At 38.9% G+C, this 13,159-nt stretch overlaps 1 protein-coding gene across 5 annotated transcripts in view; it reads left to right on the top strand.

The window, feature by feature from the left end:
* Positions 1-13,159, top strand: part of CORO1C (coronin 1C) — a 73,748-nt gene that overhangs the window by 38,327 nt on the left and 22,262 nt on the right. For all 5 annotated transcript variants that reach the window (XM_081037082.1, XM_081037083.1, XM_081037085.1 and 2 more), the window contains one exon: positions 9,704-9,826. In XM_081037082.1, coding sequence (XP_080893208.1) covers positions 9,704-9,826 — 123 coding nt within the window. The remainder of the gene's footprint in view (positions 1-9,703; positions 9,827-13,159) is intronic.

Raw genomic sequence — 13,159 nt, forward strand, 5'->3', positions numbered from 1 at the left:
TGAGAGTCACTCTTACATTAGGGAACAATTATTCTGAATGAACTTTTGTATAATGCGCAGGTCATATCGGAAGCATTCCAGTGTTGAATTTTGAGAGTTTGGGTGGGTGAAAAATGCCTATTGGTACATCTGTAATAAACCATTTGCTCCTTTCAAACCACAGCCCAGAGTGGAACTCCTTTATTGAAACGTGTGAGATTTCTGTACACGGTTGTTAGTGTGTATTAAAAGGTTTGGGTTGCACAGTTCTGGCCTCTGCGTGTAGGAGAAGTGCACTTCTTAAGTATGGATTCTTTTTTGAAATGAAGTGTGAGAAATAAGACACTCTGTTTGTTACACGTGAGTGGAAGCAGTGGTGGTTTTCCATTGAAATTGATGGCAAATATCCTTACAACTAGAAATGTCATTTCACGAGAATTAATGTTGAATTGTGTATGCCTAAGAGGAATGTTTTTGCAAAGTTGTTTAAAATTATGAACATTCCTTCTTAGAGCAGTTAAGCGAAGTATGTATTTACTGATGCTTAAATTTTGATTTTAATCCCCCAACACCATCCCTATCCCCCAAGAAAAAAATGCCCATTGGAAAAGCGTTGCCTAACTCTGGGTGTAGTTGAAACATCAGTCTTCTGGAGCTCTGCTGAGTCGCTCCACTGCTTTGAAATGTTTGAGGACTTGTCCCCAAACCCAGAGCAAATGACAGTGCTGCTGTCAGGAGGTTTTGTGCCCACGTGAGGCTTGCTGGCTGGGACATGTCAAAGCCCTCAGCCTCAGCCCGGGCCAGCCCCATGGAAAGTGTGCTGTCACACTTCTCGCTTGTGCCAGCTGTACACACACTTTGGAGGTTGAATTTTCCCTGGGGCTCATGTTGCTTGGCCCCGGCAGGCCACTGGATCTTTTAGATAATGTCTGTAAGCTAGTGCCTGACCTATTTCACTAATGTTCCACAAGGTTTGAACTGGGCTCTGGGCCAGAGCCTTTGGGAACCTTGGCGTTGGTCATTTTCACCAGTTGAGTTGACTTGCTGGCAATTGCCACCACTTGGAGGTTCAGCTAGAGAGGTACAGAGCTCTCCTGTGACATGTGATTGGGACCCGTAAGTAATGAGTAAATTAAAAAATTTAAGCAGTGGGGTGTCTAAATAGCTGACTGACTGTTGTCAGCGAAGCTTTCGATTCCATGCTAGAAAGGTAGTCCTATTCTAGATAATGCAAGTGAGGTAGCGCGTCCCTCATGAAACAGGGGGCTGATTTGTTAGTAAATGAGATTATTCTGTGTGTAAGCCTTGGAAAATTGATGGGTAGTTCTTAAAATAAATCGCCATAGTCAAAAAAGATACTTAAAAGCTGGCATTAAATTCTCATAAGTATTCCTTCCAGCCTTCGCTTGCCTTTACATTTGCTGCTGAGAAGTGCAGGTAAGCTGTGCTGTCACCATGACTTCAGTGGGTGGCCTTCTGAACGGTCCTTCACCATTTAGCGAATCAGACATGGATTCCTTGGTTATTCACTGGATGTGTCATTCGCATTAGATCCTAGTGCAAAATGTCTTTCAAAAATGATGTGTCCTCATCTTTACTGTCTAAGGCCATTATTGTATGGTTTCCTTCGGTTTCCATGTACTTGAAGTCCCGGCGGTTTATAATTGCCCAACTCTGCACTTTTAATATACATTCATCAGGTGAACTATGAGGTGCTTTTCTTTGGATTTGATCATGTTCTGGATAAAAGAGATGGGGAAGCATAAGCCCTTGAAAGCAAGAGAGCTGACACTTGACTGTGTGTTGTAAGTATCCCGCATGTAATGGTCACACTTTCTTCTCCTTTTTGTTCTTTTATCACTATCAGACATTTAGTCAATTCCCTCTCTGTTGTGCTGCGATATGCTCCTTTCCCTGTTTTATTTGTTGTAAGCATTTATGATGACGTCACAGCCAGAGGAAGCAGATGTTTGCAGGATATGATGTTTTATTATGGTAACTCCATGTTTCTGATAACCAGCTGCCAATAATTTCAGCATTACTTTTGTGCCTTTTTCACAAACCCATGGCATAGTGGACATTTTCTTTCCCTATAGAAATCTTGTAAGGCGGGTCAGTGATATATCTGCTTCTTGATTTCTCTTGTACCTCAGTTTCTTTATTTAGAAAATAGGGGTAATAAAGTTCCTATATTGTAAAGGCACTTGTGAGAGTGAAGATAGAAAGGCTTTCAAACAATTCCTAACATAAGCACTCAACAGTTGCTGTTGTTAATGTTTTTGATAGAAAGGAGGGAAGTACGTGGAAGTTGCCCTTTAAATGACATTCAAATTCCTATGAAAACATTGGACTCTTTAGTGCTTTTATGCTATAGTCATGTCAGGGCTGAGTTGGAAGTGGCAGAAATGTTTATTACTATTCTTAAATATCTTACTTGACTGAAGAATATTGGTGAATAGCTATAACTTTTAGCCAGAGTTGCTTAATTTTAACCCCCCCCAAAAAAAAGTCATTGAGTAAGCTTCTCAGTATGTAATTAAGAACTAGTATTAGTACTTCCAAATTTCCTCAAAATTGCTTCATGTCTGAGCAAAAGCTCTTCTTAGCCCAGATTGAAACAAAATTATTTGGTGCCCTTGGAAGTTCAGAGTTCAATGATGGTACTTTGCCATCAAGGATGGAAGATGTGGTTTGCTGCGGAGAGCCTAAGAAGGCAAAGACCCTGAGATAAAATAAAACAATTCAAATATAAAAACATTTTCCCTTCAGAATAAAGATTTTTTTAAAATGTAAGGTTAGTAACATATATTGGTGTGTTTCTCAATGTATTATTATTTTAAAATAGGAAACAAATCAAACAAAAAATAAAATAATAGGACACTTGTGTACTTACCCACAAGATTAAACAGATGTTAATATTGTGCCATGTTTGTTTCATGTCTCCCTTTTTTGAAAATCAATAAAGCATAATAGATATAGCTAAAATACCGTTACCCTTTAGTTCTTTTCTCCTTCCCCAGAGGTAATCATTTCCTCAAGGCAGGTATGTATCATATTTTTGTATGTTTATTACATGTGTATATATCTATCGCATAGATTATTAGTAGTATGTGCTATTTGTTCCCATATCAAAGGACAATTAAATTGCTTCAGCTTTTTTCACTATTCCCAATAGTGCTGCGATTAATGTCCTTCTTGTGTGAAATACGGGGCTTTTGTCTCACAGATCACCTAGAAGTCGGGCAGCTCGGGGCTGGGCATCTTCCCTCCAGCTTGTTTCCAGATTGCTCTCAGTTTGTAGCAGGACAGCTTCTCCTGTGATCAGTTTCTCTGAGTTCCTCTTTCCTGAGGTCCTTGTCTGCACTTGTATTTAAACTTCTAAATTGTTGCCAGTTTTAATAGGTGGTGTAAAATACTGCCTCATTGTTTTAATCTGATTGCAGTGAGATTGAGTATGTTTTCATACATCTCTTGGCTTCTCCGGTTTCCTTCCCTGTGAATTCCCTGCTCACATCATGTGACCAGTCTTCTGTTACACTGTTTGTTGACTTCGTCAGGTCGATATGTTGCATATATATCTTCTCGCAGCCTGCCACTTGTCTTTTCACTTTGCTTACGGTTTTTGAGCATAATCACTGATGAATTTGGTTTATTTATTTTTTTTAAGGGGAGGTTGCCTCAATATTTACAAGTCATGTAGGCTTAAGTGTCTCTTCTTTATACTATCATCCTTTGTATCAAGGTGGTACATTCCTTGTGTAATGAGTTCAGCGGTGTGCTTCTGTTTTCTGTTCCCTGGGAACATTTGAGATACTCTGTTCCTTCCATGTTTGGTAAAGTTCACCTGTAAAACCATGTGGGCCTAGTGATTTTTGGTAGTTAGTGATTTACGGGGGAGGGATGTGTAGAGTTACACTGCTGGTTCTTTTATGGTTTTAGGTATATTCAGTTTTTCTACTTTAAAAGTTTTGATTTTTTTTCTAGGAGATTGCTTATTTCATCTAGAGTTTTCAAATTTATTATCAAATGCTATTCCTATTACTTTCATATTATGTAAATTTCTACCATATTTGTATGATGTCCCTTTTTTATTCCTGGTATTTATGCATTCTCTCTTCCTAATTTGTCCAGTTGTGTTGATTTGGTTTATTATTTATATCTTTCTCATTAATTTCTTAAAATTTTATGTTCGTTGTACTCTGTTTAGTTTTGAACTTCTCAGGTTAGATGCTTAATTCATTTTCAGTCATCGCTCATATTCTGCATGTAAGGCTGTAAATTTTCCCCTAAGATCTGATTTAGCTATATCTCACAAGTTTTGATGTCATTGAAAAATGTTCCCAGATCCAATTCTGATATGTGTGTGTGTGTGTGTGTGTGTGTGTGTAGGCTTCTCCACACCAACAAGCAATTGTCAGACACCAACAGGGTGTCTGAAAATTCAACTCAATTCTGATACTATCTACCCAGAGATAGCATCAGATTCCACAGGTTAAGGGTTCAGTCATACTAAACTGCCTTCCCTCCCCCAACACATACTTCAGATGCTAGTCACAAACTCAGGTTGTTACCTGTGCTTCTGACTCACAAACTGCATGTTCTTAGGACCCCCTCCTGGGATTGGATTGATTTGCTAGAATGGCTCACAGAACTCGGGAAAACCCCTTTACTCACTAGATTACTAATTTACCGTCTTATTTTCTGGGAAACACAGTATTAGAAAGGATGCGAATCAACAGCCACATGAAGAGATGTATAGGGTGAGGTCCCAAATAAAGGAGTTTCTGTCCTTGTGGAACCTGGGGCCTGAATTGGTGACACGTGGAAGTGTTCCCCAACAAGAGACCAATAAGCTGTCTTGGTTTTTTATGGAGGCTTCATTACACAGTCATAATTGACTAAGTCATTGGCCACTGGCTATTGAATTTGACCTCCAGCCCCTCTGTCCTCCCTGGAGGTCACGTCAGGGGGCGGAACTGAAAGTTCCAACCTCTGATCACATGGTTGGTTCTCCTAACAGCCAGCCCCCACCCTTGGGTGTGGTCCAGAAATCACTGCGTTAACATAACAAAAGACACCTGTATCTTTCCCAACACTTGGGACTTTCAAGGGTTTGGGGAACCAGGAACTAGGATCAAATATATTACAAAGCATAGTATCATAGTAATATATTTATTGATCAGTGTAAACATTTTTCTATTGGCCATTATGACTTTCTGTGTGACTTATTTAGTGAGTTTAAAATTATTTAGATGTCTTAAAGATTTGGGGTTTCTATTTTTCTATTTTTAATTGTATTGCATTATACTCAGAACATGCTCTATGTGGCATTTATTCCTTAGTATTTTTTGAGATTTACTTTGACATGTCCTAATTGGTTATTAAAGAACTGTTTAATGTTTGCTTGAAAAAAATGTATATTTTAAATTTCGGCTACAAGGTTGTGTATATCCATTAGATGACACTTGTTACTTTTCTTAAAGTCTTCTATAGCAATACTAATTTTTGTCTGTTTGACAGACAAATATTTATTAAAATCTTTTACGAATTGTAGCTTTGTCATTTTCTCCTTACAGTTCTTGAGGATGAAAAGGGGGCTCTGTAATCTAACTGAAAGGAACCTCACAGGGTGATCTGATCATTAATTCCTAACTGGGCAGGTCATGGTGGGGAGTCATGTGAGGCCTGTAACTTCCATAGTAAAAGAATATCTGCCTAAGGGAAGCCCTGTCCATTGTTTTTGTGTTCTGTGTTAACATACCTTTGAAATGCCTCTTTTTCAGACCCCTCAGAAGCATAAACCACCCTCAAGAGAGCATACAATCTTGTTAACTATCCCGTAATCCAGATGACTTCAAGTTTATTGTAGCTTCCCCATGAAGTGTTTCTTTAAATGTTAAAATGTAATGACATTAATCTTTTATCGTGCATTTCACCTTCAAGTCTATTTGTTCTAGTATAGCTACCTGGTATATATTTTTATATCCCCTCCTTGCCTTTTGCTATCGTTATTTTAAAAATGGTGTCGTGGAGCTGGGTTAATCTAATCTGGACACCCTGTCTGGTAAATTGAAACCATTTGTATTTACCACAATTTGTGATTTAGAGTTGGTTTTATTTCTGCCATCTTATTTTGTGCTTTACAGTTTTGATGCCCTTTTTTGGCCTTTTTTTTTATTTCCTCTTTTAATTGGATTGAATGAGGTTTTTTTTAAAAATTCCACCAACCTCCCTCCTGCTCTGCACACTTTGGGGAAATTATATACAGTTGACCCTTGACCAACTTGGGTTAGAGGCCCAGACCTTCCTTGCACTCAAAAATCTGCCTGTAACTAGTAGTTGGCACTCTGCATACTCAGATTCCCAACCACAGATTGAAAATAAAGTTGACCCTTGAAGAACATGGGGTTGAACTGCATGGGTCTACTTAAACATGTGGATTTAAAAATCTCTTCCCCTTTAGTGATGACCCTTCATTTTAACATGGTCACATGACTTAACATCTAAAACTAGTCAATTTTTCTGCCTTTCTTTAGCGAAAGGCCCTGAAACCTTTGAACTCTGATCATACCTCTTTATATCTTACCTGTTAATGTGGTCTAGTATTTTAGTCTGTCTTATTTTGTCTGTACTTCAATTAGTCATTATTACTTTTATAGTCAATGCCTATTTACAATTACCACATTTACTGTTTTTCACTTTTGCTCACTGTTGTTTTGGTATCCCATTTCTTCTAGTTTACTTTCTTTTCCTGCAATAAGTCCTTGAACTCAATTCTTTGAAATTAATTTTGAAATTCTTCGAGAAACGTTTAAGAACTTAATTCTTTAAACAAGAGTCTGTAAATGGTAAATTCTCTTGTCTCTTTTTGTTTAAAATATCTTTTGTTTGTTTTTATTTTGGGTTGCTTTTCAATAATATTTGATCTAGGTGTAGGATGCGGGAGTGGTTGTGTTTCACAGCATTGCATTTCGGAGCTGTGTCTTTGCCTGTAATTGCTTTTGAGAAGCCTGCCCACGGTTAGTCTCATTACTCTCCTGAGGTAATATTTCTTTTCTCTATGGCTACTTTTGAGACTATCTTTGTTTTAGGTATTCTAAATTGTGTTAGGATGTGAACAGATGTGGATTTATTTTAACTTATTCCACTTGGGACTTGTGCCTCTTGAATCTGAAGACTTACACCTGTAATTGAACCTGGAAAATTCTCAGCCATTCTCTCTTCAGTTTTTGCCTCTCTTCCATTCTCTTTATTCTTTCCTTTTGGAATGTCTGTTTATTAGGTTGGTGCAAAAGTAATTGTGGTTTTTGCAATTATCCTTAACCTTTGAAGCCAGTTACTTTTGCCCCAACCTCATAAGTGTGTGTCAGACCTCATCCTGGCCTTGGTGTCTCCGAATGTTTTCAAAAGAGTGATTATATCTATAGTTTAAATAATAACAATACATAAGTTATATAATATTTTACATCAGTATGTAATATAATGCTATTACTATAAAACGGGCACCTGTGATTTCACCACCAGCAGCTTGAGCAGAACAGTTCCTGGAGTGGATGCTCCCGGAGTGACGTACTCAGGTGGTTTTTGTGAGGATGCAGTCAAGGAATTAGGAAGACTGGCTTAGGTGCTCGGTGCCAGTTCCGTCTTTAAGGAAAGACCCAGTTAGGGATGGGGTAGAGTGGGGTCTGGCAGTTGGTAAATTTGGGGTACCATTTATCGAGCACTTCAAGTGCTGGGATGGTACCAAGTACTTTGCCTTGATTGTCTCAGGAATCCTCACATCATGTTCTCATTTTATAGTTGAGGAACAGAGGCTGAGACAGGAAGTAAGTTGGCCAGGACCTCGGGTAGAAAATGGCAGAGCTGCACCTCCAGCCCAGGCAGTCTGGTTCTCAAGCACTGGTGCTTCGCTGCCTGTAAATGACCCCTGTGACTTCTCTTCCAACACCTGGGTTCTGCACAGTATTGTTTCCTTGGCATTTTCGTCTATGAATTCCTTTTTTGGTGATGCGACTCAGGAGATCCAAACTGGATTTCACTAGTTTCTCAAGAGAAAAGGGGGAGCATGTACAAAAACTCAGGCCTTCAGGGTCTGTAGACAGGTATCGTCACACCTCAACGCGGAACTCACCTTTCTCAAAGAAAACCTTCCCAGAGGCCGTGGCTCCGACAAGCCTGCTTGGATGCCCGTCCGTGTTCCTGCGCCCTGCGTCTGTCCTGGGGGAGCAGGTCTCATGCTGCACTGGAATTGGTGGTTTAAATGTCTTCTCTCCTCTCACTGGCCTCCATGCTCAGCCAGGACAGGGCTGCCCCGTTCACTTCTATGTGGCCTACACTCAGCACTAATAATTCGCACAATTCAGCCCATAGTAGTTCACACTAACACATATTTGTCATTCCTAATGGTGGGGTAAATATATTATGCTAGGAGAACTAATAAGAAATAACAGTAGATTTTATTGAGTATTTACTATATCCTAGGTAAATTAGAATATCGACATCCCTTGTACAGACAGTGGTAACGCTAAGTTATGATTTACCTAAAAACGTTCTCTCCCTGAATCCTCCCAGTAATCCTGGGAGATAATTATTATCGTTACTCATTTTACAGATGATGAGCTGAAGCTCAGATGACGTGGCTTGCCTGAGGTCACGTGCTGGTTAGGGAGTATGGCCTCCATTTGAACCCTGTCTGTCTGACTCTGGAGCCTGTGGTCTTTGCTCTTTCGCAAATTGCTTCTCTGGAGATTTCCATGGCCAAGTCACAATGGAGAAACAGAATTTATTGATCCTGAAAAATTGCCAAGAAGCATGCCCCAGTGTTGTAATGACTGGCCATCACAGGAGAGTAACAACAACAACAAAACGGGTTTCGTTTTGCATGGTGGTGATGCCTTTTTCTTCACCTGCTGTTGGAACATGTGGACCCCTCAACATGGAATGACATGCTGCTTAAAAAAAGGAAGTAGCTTTTGTGCATCTGTTGTTGAAACGGCATTTGTCTCTATTGACACAAAATTGGTCTAAGCCAGATTGGCTTGTTACATTCAAGTGTGTAACATAAGCAAATTGTGATGGCTACTTATGACCAACATTAAAAATTGTCTTCTTAAGGAGGTGTGGAACTGGATAATGGATGAGATCCAGTTGGTATTAGACTGTCTGGCTACCATTTCTATTGATTGAAGACAGTGGAGAGACTGAGACATTAAAATGCAGTCCTTTAGCCCCTAAACAATAGCTAAAGTGTTTCTTATTATTACTTTAACTTTGCTTGCTCAACATGCTATTCATTTCCAGAACTGTTATTAGTATATTCAAGGATATTAGCTTATATTAAAATTTATATTTTGAATAATAGCAAGGTTTTTTGTTTTGTTTTTTACAGTAGAAATACACCTATAATTTAAATTTGGCTATCATAGAATTGTATTTTGGTAGAAGACTCTTGTGTTCTCTTTTGCTATATCTATTAATACTGTTGATTAACTAAAATGTTTTAGAAATTTGGATTCTTAATTTGGTGGAGTGTCGTCAGTAGCAACTGTTTCGAGAAATGAAAGTTGACAGTTCTTACTAGTTGACATTGGCTTATATGAATGTTATCAGTTGTAAACTGTGGCGAGTTTTGGGTGGAGGTGATCAAGGAGAAATGGGTCTGAGAGAACACACAAACTCTGTGGCATTGGTGTGACATACTAAGTTTGTTTCTCTCTTCTTTCAGACTGGTCGAATTGACAAATCCTACCCTACAGTATGTGGCCACACAGGACCGGTGCTCGACATAGACTGGTGCCCACATAACGATCAGGTCATTGCCAGCGGTTCAGAGGACTGCACGGTTATGGTAAGCTGCCAGGCTGTGGGCCGCACACAGGCCGGTGCGACTCACCTGCTGCCTTCAGAAAGCGTGTGTGTGTGCACGCGCACACGCGTGCATGCGTGTAGAGGCTCAAAAATCGTAGCACTTTTGATTGTCCATTGGATTATACAGGATTTAGTGACATTCAAGTTTAACTGCAGATAAGCGTTTTACAAGCCTTTATATCAAAAGATTGTACTATGTTGTCTTTTTTCTTCTCTGGTATAAGTGTGTTCATATGTGTTTATTGCTTGTTGACACATCAGCTCTATGGGAAGATTTAGAGAAACTGAACTGACTTTCCAGTAATTCTGTGGATACCATTGGACCATGTGATTCTTCCCACCCCCCAGAAAAGGAGAGAAAACACTACCAGCATGAATTGTATACTACAGTTAAATAAGATACCAAAGGTTATACAGATAAAATGGGGTGTGTAACAGATATTGAAAGATAGTAAAAAGTTTTTGCAAGTGACTTCTTTACAAGATAATGTGAGAAGGTGTGTTCTGTCTAGTTGACCCCGGTTAAGAAAGTCCTTTTTATGCAGCTCTACAAACATTTTGGAAGAATTTTAAAGTAAGTTCTTTATATTTTTCTCATTTGGATTCCAAAAGTAGGTTATGTACGAAACCAGGCTTTGGGGTACTTTTTAATGTAAAGCTTGCTATTCTTGATTATGTTCTTCTTCGCCTTACAATACGATTGGTTTGAATCATTTTTAAATCCTAGCCCAAAATATATTGAAAAGGTTAGGCGTAAGCACACGTGGGGAGTACTGAAATAAATACATCAGTGAGAGTAGGACTAATTAAGTTACCAGCAGCCTTACACATGTCAGGTGGAGAGCCTGGAGAACCACACTACTTGTAGTTCCCTCTTCATTTTCTGTGGACTGAACCAGACTTACAAACATTGTTTGGAAGCCTTTATTAATTAAAATTATTTTACATAAACAAATTAATTCCTGAACTGTGTCATTTAAACATTTACTCATCTTTCCTCATGGACTTTTGGCTGAGGCTAACTCCTCCTGTGATCTTGTCATTTTGGCAGCCAAAGCATATTAAAGAAATATGCTGCTGTTAAAAGGAATTGTTCCGTTTAATGTGCCTTGCAAATTGATCATTTTGATGGCTGCAGACACATTTTGCAAAGTGAAAGGAACAGTGTTTCGACCTGATGCCAAAACTGAGTCTTAACCTGTCTTGAAGAAGTAGGTTTGATCCATCTTTCTCTCCAGTGTTTATCGGTCATATTGCCCCTGTAAAAAGGCTTTTGTGTTATAAAACACACTAAACAAAGTTAAGTGAATTAACTGATGATTTATTACAAAGTGAACCCCCTGTAACCATCACCCAGGTCATCAAGAGATTGCACTTTCTCAGCCTTTCAGTCTCTTCCATGCTCCCTTCCCAGTCACGATCCCCTACTTCCCTCAAAATAACCACTGTCCTGATTTTCCTAATACTCACTTCCTTGCCTTTCTTTATGGTTTTAATCACTCAAGTGTGCATCTCTAGACACTGTAGCTTAGTCGAGCAAGTTTTAAAAACTTGAGTATGTCTTTTAAGTCTTTCTTAACCCTTCTCCATCCTTTGCTTGTCCTTAACTGTGTTATCTGTTAAAGAAGACTGTCCTTTGACCTCTATCTTTCAACAGTCTAGATTTTGCTGATGGTACCCTCCTGGTGCAGCTCAACATGTCTTCTGTCCTCTGAATTTCCTGCAAATTGGCAGCTGGATCCCGAGGTGTGGTCAGATTCAGGTTCGATCCCCTTGGCAAGACTCTGTAGCTAGTGCTGTGTTCCTCCATCAGGAGGCACAAGATGTCAAGTGCCCGGTTTTTGATTTGTGCAGCTATTTTGACTCTCAACACCTAGATCCATCACTTTCTTTGGGGGTAGAGGAGGTTGTCACAGAGCCGTGATATTCAATTCACTTATTTTGTTTTCCACTTTTAGTTGGTGAAATTTTTAAGGGGAAACTCCCTCTTACCTACTATTCAGTTACCCAGTAATGTAATTCATATAGGAAAGCAGGATCAATGCTTGATTCTTTCCTTTTATTTACCCTGTTTTCAGGATAATAAATTGGTTCTCTGTCTTCCTCAGAAGGTGACCGATGAGTTCCTCCCCCTCTTCATTTAATTTTGAATTCACGGATTTAAACATATTTCACAGGTTTCGATCTATTACAGTTCTTATCTCAGAGCTCAAGTCATCCAGTCTTTGTTAGTGGGAACCTCTCAAGGTTTCCGAGTCCTTTTGACGTGATCCTACTTTTTAGTAGCTTATTTGCTACCTGTTTTAGTAAGGTGTTCCAGGCTCATCTTGGACATCTCTTGCCCCACACCTTAAATCGGCCATTTTTCTTAGAAGCTCTGATTTCTTTGAATGGAAAATGGAATTTCTAGATCACAGTCTGGGTGCCAGGGATACCTGTTGTTACCATGGCGATCATTGTTTTTAAGACTTTGATATCATTGTTTTAAGACTTTGATATTGTAATAACTACGTATGGTGTCAGGTGGGTACTAGACTTATTGGGTGGATCACCTCCTAAGTTATATAAATGTCTAACCATCATGCTGTACTTCTGAAACTAATACAATATTGCATGTCAACTATAATTGAAAACTCTTTTAAAAATTTAAAAATAGTTTTCAATAAATGGGGCTAGAATATACATATGTATTTAAAGATGACTTCATCTTAATATTTCCCATTCAAATTCAGGACTATAGAGTTTACCAAACCTCTTTAATATTACATCTCTATCTCCTTTCTTCCACACTGAGAATCCTACTTCTCAAGGAGTCAGAGGATGAATTAGAATACCTTGATCTCATTTGCTTTTTCACAGTATACATAGAGTAATCGCAGAGTAAAACTACTGGTAGTATCACCACAAATTATGATTACTGAAAACAGTTTTTAAAAAATTAACTTTCAGTCCATGCTATCTCTATTTTTCCTCCATTTAAAAATGATGTACTCTGTGTTTTCAAGATCAGATAGCCTCATTTAACAGCCTTACCTTTGGTTCTGCAAGTAACTACATTTAGTGTTGACCGTCAGTCCTTAGGCCGATCTCTCGCAAGTCATTTGGATTATCTGAAGCTCCTTCTCTGGTAGATTCTAGACCCAGTATACTAGAATCCAACCAGAGAGGGCTCCCTCTGGGATAGGCCCTTCACTGAGAGAAATTCCAAGGAATGAAATCAAAATAGGAAAGGCTTGAGGGAACAATATTCTCTAAGTTCTCCTATATTGATAATGACCTTTATACTTAAAGGTTGGTTTTTCTGGATGTAAAA

Source organism: Rhinolophus hipposideros (assembly GCF_964194185.1).
Source record: "Rhinolophus hipposideros genome assembly, chromosome: 24".
Taxonomy (NCBI): domain Eukaryota; kingdom Metazoa; phylum Chordata; class Mammalia; order Chiroptera; family Rhinolophidae; genus Rhinolophus; species Rhinolophus hipposideros.